Below are 16,820 nucleotides of genomic sequence, written 5' to 3' on the forward strand. Positions count from 1 at the left end.
CATATATCAGTGAATCCAGCAAGCCTCATTACAGTCCAGTTAACCTGAACATTCATGATTAGACTGCCTTTCTTCATAGAGACCTCCCCTGTCAAGTTAAGACGAGGGATCGGCAGTCAGGCGATTTTACATAAAGTTCAACGAGGACAGACACAATCTGGTTGTGCACTCTACATCGCCAAGGACTTCGCGAGCGTAATTACCTAGATCGAAAGATACAAGTGGATCTAAATCCACAGCTTGTCAGACTACAGCTGAATTTCATCAAGTTTACTAACACAACTATTAGATGGTTAGTAAACCTACTAAACTTCTGTTTGAGAATAAAACGGAAATTTCACGCTCGAACCTGGGATATGAATATAGTGTCTCAACACCCTCACAAGCGAGAGGTTTATGAACACGCCTTGATGACATACTTGGACCCCATGATACGATGATTCTATCAAGATGGCCAGCAAGAGCACTGTAAATTTATCTCCAATTAACCAAACAGGAGGAAAATGCAACAGATTATTTCTATCATCAACTTACGCTACGAGAGAAGTCTCATGTACTATATCTCCATTTGGATCAGAACTGTCATACTACGCGGCATATGGATGGACTCTATTCGAATCTCTGCCATGAGCTTAATACTCATGATATTATAGCTTTAACTTCTACAATTGTCTCTACACAAATATGATTGAAATAATGGAGGGTTAATTTCTGAACTGACATGGTGGTTGCAAACCATTATCTGAGATATCACCACCGAGGACGCCCAGGTATACACCACTCCTGATCCCATGGTCCTCGCACAACAGCTGACAGTTCTCGGAGAAGATAAGTCAATCTAACAGATTTTACTTATCTTATAACAATACTAAATAGCTTCATGCTATATATAATTTACTTAAGTTCCTTTTATCATCACAGTACTATGATTATTACATCATACTAATATATAAGCACAACTCTACAGAGTTTGTTATTATATATATTTACCTTAAGTTATTCATATCTTAAGAGTAATACTTTCATGGTTACATGATAAATGCATTAGCCAACAAACTCTACAGAGTTTTTACATTTTATACATAGCTTAAGCTAATTAAGCTAACAAAGTCCACGGAGTTTTACTATTATATAGGTAACTTAAGCCAATTATACCTACATAAGCATAGTACTATACTCATATTATTAAAATATATTGGCACAACAAACTCTAAGGAGTTTTGCTATTATATAGGTAGCTTAAGCTTATTCATATCTTAAGCTTAGTACTATGTTTTATATCATATAAGTAGATTAGCCAACAAACTCTAAAGAGTTTTTTGCTATTTGGCTTAAGTATCATCATATTTCTAAGCAATATGGTTATATTATAACATGTATTAGCTAACAAACTCTACAGAGTTTTAGCTTATTATATATGTAAACTTGCTTATTCATATCTTAAGCAGTACTATGTGTATATATCATATAGGTATATTAGCTATCAAAACTCTAAAAAGAGGGTTTTGCTATTATATATATTTCCGCTTAAGTTTCATCATATTTTAAGCTTTATGGTTACATTATAACATGTATTAGCTAACAAACTCTCACGGAGTTCTTTTGCTATTATATATGTAGCTTAAGTTTTCCCTTCATAAGCTCAATACTAGGTTTATATCATAGCTAACAAACTCTAAAGGGTTGTTTTCGCTATTATACAATTAGCTTAAAGTTTTCATCATATCTTAAGCAGTATGTTTACATTATAAAGGTATTAGCTAACAAAACCTCGGCGGAGTTTGGTTATTATATATATATAGCTTAAGTTTTCATCATAACTTAAGCTCAGTACTGTTTTTAACATAAAAGTATATTAGTTAATAAACTCTAAGGAGTTTATTTTGCTATATACATTTAGCTTTAAGTCTAATCTTATCTTAAGCTTAGTACTATGGTTACACTATAAACATATTAGCTAATAAACTCTACAGAGTTTTTGGCTATTATATATGTAGCTTAAGTTAATAATATCTTAAGCACAATACTATACTCATATTGTAAAATATATTAGCTAACAAACTCTAACGGAGTTTTGCTATTATATATGTAGCTTAAGTTAATTATATCTTAAGCACACTACTATACTCATATTGTAAAATATATTAGCTAACAAAACCCTACAGAGTTTTGCTATATATATGTAGCTTAAATTAATTATATCTTAAGCTCAGTACTATACTAATATTATAAATATATATTAGCTAACAAACTCTACAGAGTTTGGCTATTATATATGTAGCTTAAGGTAATTATAGCTTAAGCACAGTAATTATACTCATATTATAAAAAATATATTAGCTAACAAACTCTACAGAGTTTGGCTATTATATATGTAGCTTAAGTTAATTATAGCTTAAGCACAGTACTATACTCATATTATAAAAATATATTAGCTAACAAACTCTACAGAGTTTTTGCTATTATATATGTAGCTAAAGCTTATTCATATCTTAAGCTCAGCATTATATCTATATCATATAAGTATATTAATCCAACAAACTCTAAAGAGTTTGCTATTATATAATTAGCTTAAGTTTAATCATATCTTAAGCTTAGTACTATGTTATATCTTAAAGTATTTTAGCTAACAAACTCTAAGGAGTTTATACTAGCATATTAACAAGCTTAAGTCTATTAGTCTTAAGCATTGTATTAATGTTATATATACTTTATCATAATAAGTACATGGTAATAACCTTTTATATGGCAGCTGATAAGTTAGCAGCAGGAATTCATCAGTTCAGTGCCTTTATGAAGTTCCCATAGGGTTATTACAATCATCACAGTTCAAATCACTAATTATTAAAAATCCAAAGTATTAGATATTCCCACCTCCCGTCTCCAGAGGATGCTACAAGTTAAAGAGCATGAGTCAGGATAAGGGAAAAAATATGTAATTTTTGGAGTAAAATTGATATTTTATACTTATCCTGACTCATGAGGTCAGCCCTCCCATCCTCCCCAAATAACACTTTGGATTTCCCTGTAAATTCAAAATGTTGGGCCCAGTATATGAGGAGAGAGTGAGGCACATGGGTAGAGGTGGCTCCCCGCTCCCCGCTTGTGGAAAGGAGGTAACTCGTGGTGAATACTAATTAGTGATTTTAAATTGAAGGGAGCTTCAATTAGGGAGATACAAGTGTTCCACCATGTTCGCAAGAAGAAGAAGACAAGCAAAAAAGAGCATGAGTCAGGATAAGTATAAAATATCAATTTTACTCCAAAAATTACATTTTTAAAAACGTTTTGTTACTTCATATTGGAATGAAAATTCAATGTGAATTAAGAGATGCGAAACACAGAAAAAAATACAGCCTTATCATTTACTACTGTAAGCTGAAAAACATGAACTATCTCTCAAACATGGTGTATATACTGAAAAAAATAATCTTATGATTAAGAACTTACTTTCACTTTGAGTTGGTTCATTGGAGTATGAGCCTTCATAAAGTGCCGAGCTGTATGAACATCAAACTTTCAAAGTTTGCAAATGACAGTCTAAGTTTAATATCATACACTTACAAGCATCAGTTGTGCAGTCATGCAACTGGCCTTTCTTCCAATGGTATCACATCTAAATCATTTATAGTTTATATTTGGATGAAATATTATTGTCCTAAAAGCAGTTTGGTTAACTGCTAACCATTTGAATTTTTCATGTATGTTATTTCAGCTCTTGATCCTATAAATGACACGATGGGTCAGCTGTGTGGAGCTATATTCTGTCACTTGCATTGCATGATTATGGAAATATTAAGTTCTCTTAACATATTGTAAGATGATTATGGAAATATTAAGTTCTCTTAAAGAACCACTAAACTTTGTTTTTGTTACTCTTTTAACCATTACATATGAAAGATTTGTGGTTAGTCTTTATGGATGACCAAATTTATTCTTTAAAAACTTGTGGTTAATTAATACCGAAAGCGATTAAAAGTGGCCAAAAGTCGCCTGCTTCCCTCTCGCCCGCCAACGAAACCACAGACAGGTTACGTAACTCTGTCGCCAGAGCACTGCAGTGACGTCATATGAGGAACGATTTTCAGTTAGTTGTATAGAAAGTGTGTAGCACGCTCATCATTTTGATGATTTCTCGACATCAACGACGACATGCCGAATCGTTGCTTTGTCGTCAATTGCTCCTAGGGTCGGGTGATGGTGTCACCATGCACAGATTTCCACAGGACCCCGCAGTTTGTGCTAAATGGGTTATGTTTGTGAGTGCAGGTTTAGCGTTGTGGAAGCCTGAAACGATATCTTACTTGTGTTCAGATCGCTTCACGGAAGTTAAAGAATCAAAACTACTTACTAGTTATAGTAAAATATGTATATGATTGATGACCATAAAGATTTTCCATAACACAACTTGTAACATAACGATTTCTTCCTCGGAAGTGGGGTTGTGGTCGAAGTAACAATAATATTGTAAGTAGTATTATATTGACACTCCACTCGCTGCCATCGGAGAAATTGTTATGTTATACGCTATGTCATGCAAAATCCTATTGGCCATCAATAAAATACATATTTTATTACCAGTAGAAAGTAGTTTTGATTTTGTAACTCGGTGAAAACAAACCTAAATAGCATTTATCCACAGACTGGCGGATGTTCCCGACAGCGCCGCCATTTTGAAAATCGTGAAAGGCTGTTAGAATTAATGAGATTATAGTTTGTTTTCATCAAGTTAGAAAATCAAAACTACTTTCTACTCAGAGTTAAATATGTATTGGAATCATAACCAAAAAGGATTTTGCATGACACAACTTATAACATAACGATTTCTTCCACGGAAGCGAGGTGGGGGTCGAAGTCACAATACTGCGCGATAAATTTCTTGCTACATTCACATGGTTAATGTCCACTCACCAGTATGTAGATACTAGTCAATGTGCGTCTTTATATTTGGTCTTATAATCCTAATTAGTTTATTATCATACTTTTATGCATTTTGCAACTAAATAAAAAGCTGACGATCTGCTGATACTTATAGTGAATTTATAACAGAACTGTAATATCTAGACATTTTATAGTTTGCCAATGTGAATCATAATTCGCACACACACCCTAGTGTATGTTGTCTGTCTCATTACACTTCACGGCGAAAACAATGAATCTGTTGAATGCTACGACAAATGAATAAAAACAAAATGCAAATATTAAATTTAAAACAGATTAAAGTTATAGGAACAATATCAGGCCATTACCTTGTTTGAGGAATGTATCCATCAATATCCACAAAACTGTTCCAAATGATGTGTCTTTTAACAGTTTAATATACGAAAAAGTGATAAATCTTTTCAGGTATTGGTGTATAGTCTCATTGGTCACCCAAGATAGCACACCTGGCAACTAATTGCATAATGTCCGCCTTTCATTAAAAACAGTAATTTAGTTAGCCAATAATGGGCAATCAATCAATGTATTGCCGGTTAATCCTTTGAAAGAAGGACGTTGTTTTTACGCAGACACCGACACGGCAGAGTGTATTCAGTATAGATTAGTAAATCTACATACATAAACACTACCTTTTGACAATTCCGCTGTGTAAGATAAAAGTAATTAATCAATCAGCGTCTTATCGGTTAATCCTTTGATCGATGTTTATAATGTTGAATATTTACTCCAGACACAAGAAATGCCAAATGTCGGGTAATCTAAGTGTGTTACCACTAATAATACCTGTTATAAATTCATTAACTGACCATCAAGTGAATGATGACAAATTACATGTGTAGGTTTATACCACCTAACACTGGTTACAACTAGGGAGTATAAATTGCTGTATTGCATGTGAAAACTTATGGGCCGACACTGTTTTGAGAATACAAACAGATTTTTACATGACATGATTAAATATCGAGGTAAAACACCGAAATGGGATCAATTTGGATCAGTCATTATACAAATAGGGCCTAACGACACCAATCAATTGTGACAGAAGCGTCTATGAAAACAAGTTGTAACTCGGAAGCTAGGCAAAGCAGGAGACAAAATTAAATGACAGTAGATTGTGAGAACATATAGCTTTCATTTTCCACAACAATTGTCACGATTTCAGGTTTATACAAGCCTGTAAACAAGATAATTTACCCCCTAAAATGTAGATGAATTCTGCATCGGCCCTCAAAGCTATTCCTCATATGACGTCACAGAGTCGCGCCGCTCTGATTGGTTGAAATTTCGTTCGCGGGTGAGAATTGTGCACTGTTGTCAAAAAGGTCGATTTAAGTCAATTAAAGGTCGAAATGAGTAGTTTTAATGACGGGGTTTCATTTATAACGATGCCAGTTAGTGATTTATGTATTTTTACCCCCTAGGGTTTATGTGATCTTTAACATATTGTAACATGATTATGGAAATATTAAGTTCTCTTAACATATTGTAAGATGATTATGGAAATATTAAGTTCTCTTAACATATTGTAAGATGATTATGTGCATTTACTCTGAATATTATTTGTTTGGATGTGCGAGTCATTTAGAATGTGCCAGTTCTCTGTTTTGCAGTTCTTGTCCGCAGATGAACAATTTGTTGAATTTTATGAAATCACTGGTCTTATGTTGCAAGACATTATACAACAAACTGTTCACGTGGGCGTGGCAGAATGGGTGTGTCTCACTGTGGTAAGGTAGAGATGAACAATGGGACAAGATTGATCGAAGTTGATTGAGGTTGTTGCCTGTACACAGGTCCTTCATGCTGACCAGAGTCCCTCACCATCTGTCTGGAGGTGGAGTTGACTGATAGTCAATTCATCAGTACCTGTAATTATGTTCATCATCAGTATTGGCCACAGATCAATGAGGCTGGTGATCAAGTGTCAATTTAACACTGAGTTAGACAATTATAGACAGCTGCAATTTCCCAATTACTTCTTTTTCAGACATGTACAGTATGTATCTGGTTTCCAGCAGTATGAGGACATTGTTCTTGGTGCCTGCTTCAACATTGCTACAAGATAGTGTACTTACTGATTCACTGACTTTCCTTGACACACATTATTAAGTGTTATTAGGGCACAGTTTCTGAAATAATTGTTATTCCTTGCTTGTTCTTCTGACCTTCTGCTGTTGATTTCTTGATCAGTGGGGCATTGGGGTTACCCAGTGATACAGCGTTAGCTTGTTGCTTCTAGGTCTAGGTTTGATTCCCACTTGGGTATGAAATGAATGGCCTGTTCTCGTTGAGTGAGTGAGTATAGTTTTAAGCAGATTTTAGCAATATTCCAGCAATATCAAGGTGGGGGACACCAGAAATGGGCTTCACACATTGTACCCATATGGGGATTCGAACCCAGGTCTTTGATTCCACTTGAACCACAAGGCTACCCCACTGCCCCCTGTTCTAGGTATTACTTAGAGTGCATTACCCACTCACATAGAAGAAGGATGGGTTGTGTCAAGTAGCCCAGTTGATAAAGTGTGAACTTGTCACACTAAAGGCTAAGGTTTGAATCTCTTTGAGTTGCAATATGTGAATCTCATTTTTGACATTCGTTGCCCAGATATTGCTTTTATGTCCCTGAACACAACAAAACTCACATCGAAGTAGAAATTTAAGCAATGTTCCAGCAATATCACGGCGCGGGACACCATAAATTGGCTTCAAACCCGGGTCTTCAACGTGATGAGCGAACGCTTTAACCACTAGGCTACTCCACTGCCGCTCACATAGAAATAAAAATGGATGGCAGACAAGGAACTTGAGTTGTTCACCGCCCTGGACTCTAGCTCTCACCTGTTTCCATGTAGTGTCATTGACATGGATCATTGCTTATTTATGGCCATTGGTTTGCCTGATCCAGTTGTGATTACGCAATACATTCAGCTTGGATGTAGGCTTGTGCAAGTTCGCTCTGTCTCTTCTCTCATCCACCTACTAGCTCCACAACATGGTTGACATTTGTTGCATAGTTTTACAGAGAGTACAACCTGTCTTTTCAAACTGTTCTTTTAAACATTTATCGTTAAATCTTTGCTGTTTCAAGTTTGCAAGGTTGCTTCACTGAGCTATGTTCCTTTTGCACACAAACCTCCTTACTTGATCTATTTTGGTACAATATGAAGGTCACATACTTGCATCGTAATATATTTTGAAAAACAGGTTCTCGTATTCAAACTAATGTTTATCAGTACGGTAACATAGCCATCAACTCATGATAGAATGTAATGCAGGTGAAGTAATTGTGTTGAACATAACGTAGATGATGTTGTGATGGTGATGTAAACTTGGCTCCCATCCACTGCTGCAACTAGAGCCTTGTGAACACTGAGTGCTGGGAAGTCTCAGGGGATATCAGCAAAAAGCAGGTTCTGACATGATGGATGCCTTTTGGAGATCCGCTGGTATATAATGCCCTGGATGTAAAGCATAAGAGCCTCCTGTGTGTGTATGTGAGTGTGCTTTGTTTTACATGAAGGGAGACTTGGTCAATGGAACACTGCGAGCATTAGCAAATAAGGATACTTTTGTTACTTTAGTTGTCAATGTGATGTAAAATTTAAGTTCAGTCAATTAAGAGTCTTAAAGCTATCGTAGTGTCTTGGGACTGTCATTCACAATATCAGATTTTTTTGTTTCATGTGAATCGCTGCCAAAAGGCTGACACAGCATTTAGCATGAAGTGCTGTGATAGTTACTTACTTCCAAATCTCAATCGGTTCCCAATTGCGCAGATTGATGCTCATGCTGTTGATCACTGGATTGTCTGGTCCAGACTCGAGTATTTACAGACTGCCGCCATATAGCTGGAATATTGCTGAGTGCGGCAAAATCTAAACTCACTCACTCACTCCATATCTCACTTACCTCAAACATCGTTCCCTCACAACTAAAACACCATTCTCTAATTTTTATAACCTCATTCATTTTGAAACCCCTTTCTTTGACTGATGAAACCTCTGTTAATCACAAAATTTCACTCGCCATTATTGAATTCAGTATTTAAACAACCCACTTTCCCTCTGTAAACATCATCAGTGATGTACACAAGGTCTATCAGAGAGAGGAAGGCGCTCATTATGATGTTGCAATCTGGATTTTTTAAACGAGTGCTGTACATTCAGAGGCCTGGCATGTCAAATGCATGGTGGGTCTCTACTGAGTCGTCTTTGTCCACATGTCAGTTGTTTGCTTAGGAGATTGTCACTGAGTCAGTCACACGTCATGCTTCCTAACTTCAGCTCATTTGCAGACGTTTAAATTAATAATGCTCACCATGCATGCAGTGACAGGCTGCCTGAAAATGCAGCCTAAAAAAAATTAAAATTGCAAAGTTTTTGTATGAGCCCTCAGTCCTTGGGTTTGCTGCTGTAGTATTTGAAACTAGGCACCCCATGTTTGTTTTAACAATAGGGTTATGACCCAGATCCTTGCTTTCATCCATCATTTCAAATGCTGTTCGGACCGCCTCTGTGGTGTAGTGGTTAGAGCGTCCGCCCGGAGAGCGGAAGGTCGCGGGTTCGATCCCCGACCGCGTCATACCAAAAAGATGTTAAAATATGGTACTTGTTGGTCCCTGCCTGGCGCTCGGCATTAATGGGTACAACAAGGACTGGTCGGCTCGGAGTCAGTATAATGTGTCTGAGTGGGGTATTCATGCTTCACTGCGGCATGGTATCTCAGTGGGCTAGCACTGTAAAACCAGCTGAAGTCTGGGCTAGTACAAGCAGCCGCACATACACATACACATGCATGCACGTTGTCATATGAGGGAAATATTCTCAAGCACGACGTAAAACCCAATTTCACCTTACCTCAAATGCTGTTCAGTGTCAAATATTAATTGATGAGTGGAAGCTAGGTCCATGAAATGTTCTGCTATGAAATTTGAATCCAGAGATTCCAAAGTCTATTGGGGCAGTGGGTAGTCTAATGATTAAAATGTTCGCTCGTCAAGCGAAGACCAGGGTTCGATTCCCCACATGGGTACAACGTGTGAAGCCCATTTCTGGTGTCCCCCACATTTTATTTGCTGGAATATTGCTAAAAGTGTCGTAAAACCATGCTCACTCACTCACAAAATCTATTGCTTTCATTATTAGTTTTGTTACAAGATCCCCTTCAATTTCATTGTCATTTGGAGCACTGATATACAAATCAAAACTATCAAAATATCATTAAACAAGTTTTATCAGGATGCCCAGCGAGGGTGACCTTCAAGTCATTGTATCTGGTCATGATGTGCGACTGAGTGCAATGTCCACACCATTCCTATCAGTGCAGAATGTCAGGGTAATGGCCATCCTGGCGCACATCACTGCTGAATGGTCCTAATCTGATGTCATGGAGACCAAAATAGAACGGAACAGACATTACCAGCAGCATGCTGTCAACCGATAACCAGCATTAAGTCCTTTAACTCGCATTTACCAAGTCCCCATATTGTAGTTTATTACGTGTTGCATCATTGCCACTTTGGAGACAACTTGCTGTAGTGGCACCATTAATAGGATAATGTTTAAGTGTGGAACAGGATGACATTCAATTATGTAGAGGTGATTATTATGGGGAAGTTGGAGACATTAAACATGGGAATATTGGACTAATCTAACATTGAGGGTTTCTAATGCAGGCAAAGAGTTATATATGTTGGTGTGTTGACTAACACTTTCGTCATCTCTAAATTATAAAAAATATATCATTTTGATAGGAACAAGCAGCTGCCAGTACATTTATTTTGAAAAGGAGCCACAGTGAGATGGAAAATTCAGAACTTGGAAAATCTAGAATTGGTTAATTCAGGGCTTTAGCATTATGGGACAGAAGGGGAAAATATATGGTTCACAGATTGCTTGACTGACTAGCTGCTGAGTTCAAATTTAGGATGAACAAGTTGGTAACTCTACGGTTTCAAGTTAAAGATTTTTAGGGTTCCAAGACTTGCTATTGTGAAATACCACAGTAGCAACGCAGCTGATCCGGCCTTGGTTTGAAACACTACTTTGTCTTCTGAGTTAGTTTTTCGCCTTGAGATCAATTTATGGGAAGCTCCTTCAGATCTAGGACAAGGAGCAAGGCGGTTCCTGTCATCTGCCTTACTGTAACCCAAGCTCCCACATCCTAGGGAGGTATCTGGGACAAGATGACAAACACCCAGACTCCAGACATCTTCGTGGCAGTATCATTGACCTGCCAGCATCTTTCCCGCTCAGTCAGTGTTTAGATAGAAGTTGCCAGATTCTGAAGAAAGTACTTGTGCTGTATCAGTGATCTCTTCGCACCTTGCCTACATCTTCTGTTGTGTGCAAGGCTTAATCACAGAGTTTCATGTTGGAGCTTTTGGATCTTGTTTGAGATTTTGTTTTCTAATTTGCTGGTTGTGAGTGTTGACAAGCATCGTGTTACAGGATACAATCTTTTCTGCTTGATGACAGCACAGCAGCATGGGAAACTTAGCGGGGAGTCTGATGATTCATATGTTGCATAAGCTTTCAGGTCGGTGATGTTGTTCTGTGGATGATAAATGCTTTACTCTGAAATACTTTATGCATGTTAGACAGAAGTAGTTTAAACCAAAGTGAACATCTGGAATTCTTTATTATTTCTTCTTTGACTTCTGCTACTTCATGTTTCCATTGTAATTGTGTAAACCTTAATGACGCTGAAGGGGTCGTTGTCGGCACAGGTACTACAGATACGTACCCCAGGTACCTTTCTGTATACAGATATGTATAAACAAAGTCAAAATACAGAAACATACCCGGTACCCTAAAAGGCGGACGAGTCCATATTCCGCAATCCAAAACCGAAACCGCATGTCGTTGTTCCCGTTCAGCTGATCCTGAGTGGTATTCATATGCATCGCATAATATCTGTTACTGTGTATTCTAATTACTTCCATAACGCAATCAAATGTATCTAATACAACAGCATGACAGTTCCGATCAAGAATACGACACAATGGGAATGGAATCGTCCTAGGGTACGTTTCTGTATTCTCATTTTGGCCAGGGTACATATCTGTATACAGAAACGTACCTGGGGTACATATCTGTAACTGTGCCGACAACGACCCCTTCAGCCTTAATGACCCAATGCAGCATCTGCAGGTTGCATCAATCCAGAAACTGAACAAGAGGATCATTATTTCTCTCAAGAACCTCGGCATATAAAGCACAATTTTACAGTTGTCATAGTAATATCTGTATATTTTTATGAACATTTAAGCTTTTAACTGACAGTTGTCAATGGAAACGTTTCTTCAAAATATTTGTAGTTTTCTTCTCAATAGAAGCATACCTCCTCAGCATATTGTGGAATCAAAGAAAGTAGACTTGGGTTAGTTTCATAGTGAAAAAAGGAGATTCCACATGGTGGAGTATTGTGATAGCTAAAGAGAGTTAAATATAGTGTAGATCTGTAATACATTAGGCCTTACATTTTTCATGAACAAGAAATTTCCTCCTAAATATAGACTGTTGAAGTGGAAAGGATTGATAAGCATGACACATGTCTGTCTGTTTTTCTTTACACTCTATTGTTAGTTTTTGGGATAGTAGCATCTGCTTAGTTTAGGTCACTATGAGTGGATGCATTGTTCATGTTCTCTACCTTGACAGCTGTTGGGGTTGTGTGTTCACAACAACTATTTCAGACATTTGGGTAAATGTTATCACAGCTCTGGAAACTTGATTCTGTGTTTCTGGAAGGATGTACAAGAAGAAGGTTCGAGGCACACATACACACATAGCAGAGGCTTAAAATAACAATCTGACACTGATTGTGGGGAGGATAATATTCAAAAGTCTGGAAACTGGAGCAAGTGGCATAATGGAAACTGCTTCTAAACGTTTGTATTCGGATATATTTGGTAGAAGTGAAATTCAGTGTTGGGTCTCAGTAGTGGTAACAAACATCACCATAGTAACCAGCGGGATATTTGAAACCCATCAGTCTTTGAACTGGATTATGTTGGTGAACATTGTTAAACCAAAGCTGTTTTTTTAACAAGGAAGGAAGAAATAACAACATGCAAAACCAAAACATAATGTTTTCTAGCTGTGAATGATGTAAATCATCATGAAATGTCTCATTTCCCCAGTTTAGTGAACTTTCTGTTTAGCTACTATAGCTTGATGAAAATCAATAAGTAATCATGTAAAACAATAGCAGAAGACTACTTTGAGCTACTAATGTGATTGATAAAAAAGTGTTTGGCATTGTGGTGTCAGCTTGGGTATATATTATGCATTTTGTTTGAATTATTCCAGCACACAGACTCGACTTAGATCAAATGCTCAATTTCCAATTTGGACCTTATTTGTAGCCAGTCCCCTTTATTATGCCGGTATTTAGCCATCAGAGTTTAATGACAGGGCTCCCAGATCAGCCTTCCAGACTCCCAATTTCATGGCTGTGTGCTCTAAGCCGTTGTTTCTTTTTCCAGACTTCAGGCACACTAGAGACCAACATGGCTGCAAAGGAGAGTCATGGCGTAACAGTCAGTGGAGCTAAATTGAGCTGATCCTCTTTAGTTTCTGATTAATGTTGGTTATGGTTGGGCTAATTAGCATGATTGAATCCCCATATAACGGTGTTCGTACGCAGCAGACGGATATATGGGTTAGTCCCTTCAACATTGGCTTCGATGTGGTAGATTGTCTATTCCACAGTTTCAAATTGACTTGTATAATGAAGGGTCAGCTGACTCTTGTCCTGTGAAGATAATTTTCTTACGTCTGCAACCTTTGCAACTTGACCAAAGTTAATGAAATAGATCTTTGTGTCTGGTAACCTTAGCACATTGTATCCCATGTATAAACTTTAAAACTATCAAAGTGGGTGTTTGAGCAGGCATGTACTTGGTAAATTCAAAAGTGGTCCAGGTATGAGAAATATAGGACCAGGAGACCCATACCGATCAGAAATGAAGTGTCAATTGTTTTGATTTGTATAGGTCAGTGATAAGGCAATATGGTAACATTCTCCTTGTTCAGAAACTTTGCTTTTTACCGATTACTGTTCAGAATGATGCCGTTTTGTGAGATAGGAGCAAAACCAGTCCAAGGCACTTCCGTAGAAGAACAAATTATCACTAAGACAGTTTCTGATTAGGTTAAGTCAACCAGAAGCTTGTGTGAATGACATATAAAAACATATTTTCACACATGACAACTGTGATGTCTGTATTATGGGTTCTTCTCCACTCTTGCAACTATGATCATTACAAAGACTGGGAGTAAGACAACATTCAGTTTCCATGGTGATCTCTTGTTATTTCATTATATACATACTAATTGATGACAAACAGTTGTCATGGTTGTCTAGGTTCATATGAATCATGTTTACATGTACTAACCATGACAGTCAGATTGCACTTGTGTTGTGTTATCCATACATTCATGCAAGTAGAGTTTATTATCTATATGGCCACAGATGTGTCAGACTTTCAGTCAGTATTATTGTTGCTCAATCTGAAAGTTTTTCCGACTCTTGTGCCTGTATTACAATCTCAAAACCATGAGATCAAAGACAGCAGTGGAATTATTTCAAGGAGCTGGTACTCAAAGAATTTGGCTTCAAGCAAAGAGTAACAATGTGCATTGTATCAACAATACTCAGCAGTGACGTCATTATGCCTTATGATGTGACTCTATAAATAGCCATGCATTTGCTATTGATTTCAACATTATTCAAGACTATGGCAGGCAGCTATTGATCAATGCCCAGTTAGAGCGAAAGACTACTATGTAGAGTAAATCTTCCCACAAAATAACTATCCAGGGTACATGTACCCTGAGGACAGGTAAACAGGGCATGTTTTCCATGATGACTTTTAAAAGACTACATGTTTCTAAAGACTAACTAAAGTAAACAAAACTCATATTTCCTGAAAACAAGTGAACGGGACAAGTGTTAACTGAAGACTAGTTTTTACACGTATTATCCATGGCAGGCCAACTGCAAATAACGCTGAAGGGGTCATTGTCGGCAAGGGTACTACAGATATGTACCGCAGATATGTATACAGAAACGTACCCTGGCCATAATGAGAATACAGAAATGTACCCTAGGACGATTCCATTCCCATTCTTGATCGGAACTGTTATGTTGTTGTATTAGATACATTTGATTTGCGTTATGGAAGTAATGAGAATACACAGTAACGGATATTTCGCGATGCATATGAATACCACTCGCAATCAGTTGAACAGAAACAACTACATACGGTTTCGGGTTTGGATTGCGGAATATGGACTTGTCTGCCTTTTAGGGTACCGGGTACGTTTCTGTATTTTGACTTTGGTTAGGGTACATATCTGTATACAGAAAGGTACCTGGGGTACGTATCTGTAGTACCTGTGCCGACAACGACCCCTTCAGCGCAAATAACATGCAGTAAACCGAGATTAATTCATTTCCAATCCTGGCAACATTAATGTTATCATTGTTTAATTTGTGAATGGGCTACAAAATGCCTCTCGTATCTCCTTACTGCATAATCCATCAATGGTAACATGGCTTTACTGGTATTGAACTGGAGTGGTTGGAAGCCTTGCCTGCATGCAGTGTCCAATATCTACCCTAGTCTGGCTTCAGACAATCAATGGAATGTATCACAGCTGCCCCAGTCAGGGAGGAGTGAAGTGAGTCATCTTGCACTGTCCTGAGTGTGTGGAACCGCTCAGGTGTGACTTAGTGGCTGCAGCAGGTTCAGTCTGGGACTCGGCTGACAGTATGCTCCAGAACATATTGTGACGATAATAGTGTCACAGATGACACGTTGTATGTGGCTTCAGGATTGTGGTGTTAACCACTTGAGAATTATTAGGACCATTAACAGTATATTAATACCTGGGAAATGGCCTGCACAAGTGTGGGATTTTCTGCATGATGAACTTTCAGGTCAGGAATAATGCTTTGTGTTTCTTTTAATCTGGGTGGTCTAGAGTCACTGATCCAGAAATGTAATGAAGTCTTTTGTAAGTAACCAAGGTAACTTGAATGTATATTGAATTTTCAGGTATCAAGATTATATTAAGGGTGTGTACCAGATTGTGAAATTAATTAAATTTTCAGTTGAAAATAACAGTTGGATCGTCTCTTGACACCAATATTATTAGTTGTTGGTAGTTACTTTTTAATGCAGTTTGTATGGGTTTGCCTGTGAGGAACTCCTCACAGTAAGGTGTCAGTAAGCATAGGACACAGTCGGCATTAAGGAGGGTTGTCACTCCGCTGGATCGTGAATGACAAAGCATGACACAACTAGTGTGTGTGAATGCATATCAATCAACAGTGTTTGCATTGCTGACATAAGTGTTGTTTCTGCTGTCTGTAGCTGACAATGTTGTCAGCACCAGTTAACCTGGAGAACACAACTGTCATGGTATGTCTTTGAAGTGTCAGGGGGGGTCCTCATCCATCAAAGTCACAACTGGTATTTCTTACCATTGAACAAAATTGAGCATGTTGTGGTCAAACATCTAGTCTCTGAAATGAACATATTTTACCGGAAAAAGTTTGTAAGTTCTTTTCATAAAATGTAATGAAAAGGTGCCCAGTGACTTTCTTCATTTTCTGAAACAGTGGTTTCTTGACTTCTCACATAATCTAGACTTGCCGGGGCTGTATTGGTTATATTTGTTTCAGGGTGTGTATGATAGACTAAGCATGTTGAGGAAGGGCTCCTTATTCTGTCAACCTTTTGTGTAAGCATCTCTCTAAAGTTCAGATACAGTAGGTGGAAAGTTGACCTGGCGAATGTGTCATTGACACAAGGTTTTGTAAGATTTTTATCAGATTATGATTGTGTCCAATACACTTATAAATTT

The 16,820-nt window shown here is 37.5% G+C and overlaps 2 protein-coding genes across 5 annotated transcripts in view; both read left to right on the forward strand.

Annotated features, from left to right (window-relative positions):
• Positions 1-13,510, forward strand: part of LOC124283752 (protein transport protein SEC31-like) — a 47,260-nt gene extending 33,750 nt beyond the window's left edge. Inside the window, exons 2-3 of the mRNA XM_046719775.1 lie at positions 6,565-6,668; positions 13,433-13,510. Of these exons, the coding sequence (XP_046575731.1) occupies positions 6,565-6,668; positions 13,433-13,510 (182 nt within the window). The remainder of the gene's footprint in view (positions 1-6,564; positions 6,669-13,432) is intronic.
• The window catches only part of LOC124283712 (HEAT repeat-containing protein 5B-like), a 133,060-nt gene that overhangs the window by 23,280 nt on the left and 92,960 nt on the right, over positions 1-16,820 (forward strand). Inside the window, exon 1 of one of the 4 annotated variants that reach the window (XM_046719730.1) lies at positions 8,210-8,438. The exons of 2 other annotated variants lie outside the window; for them this stretch is intronic. The gene's annotated coding sequence lies outside the window, so the exon portion shown is untranslated. Of the gene's footprint in view, positions 1-8,209; positions 8,439-15,706; positions 15,892-16,820 lie in introns of those variants that run through there. One more of the 4 variants, XM_046719729.1, reaches the window with a different exon arrangement.

Source organism: Haliotis rubra, unplaced genomic scaffold (genome assembly GCF_003918875.1).
Source record: "Haliotis rubra isolate DU_JTF1 unplaced genomic scaffold, ASM391887v1 Scf32, whole genome shotgun sequence".
NCBI lineage: Eukaryota > Metazoa > Mollusca > Gastropoda > Lepetellida > Haliotidae > Haliotis > Haliotis rubra.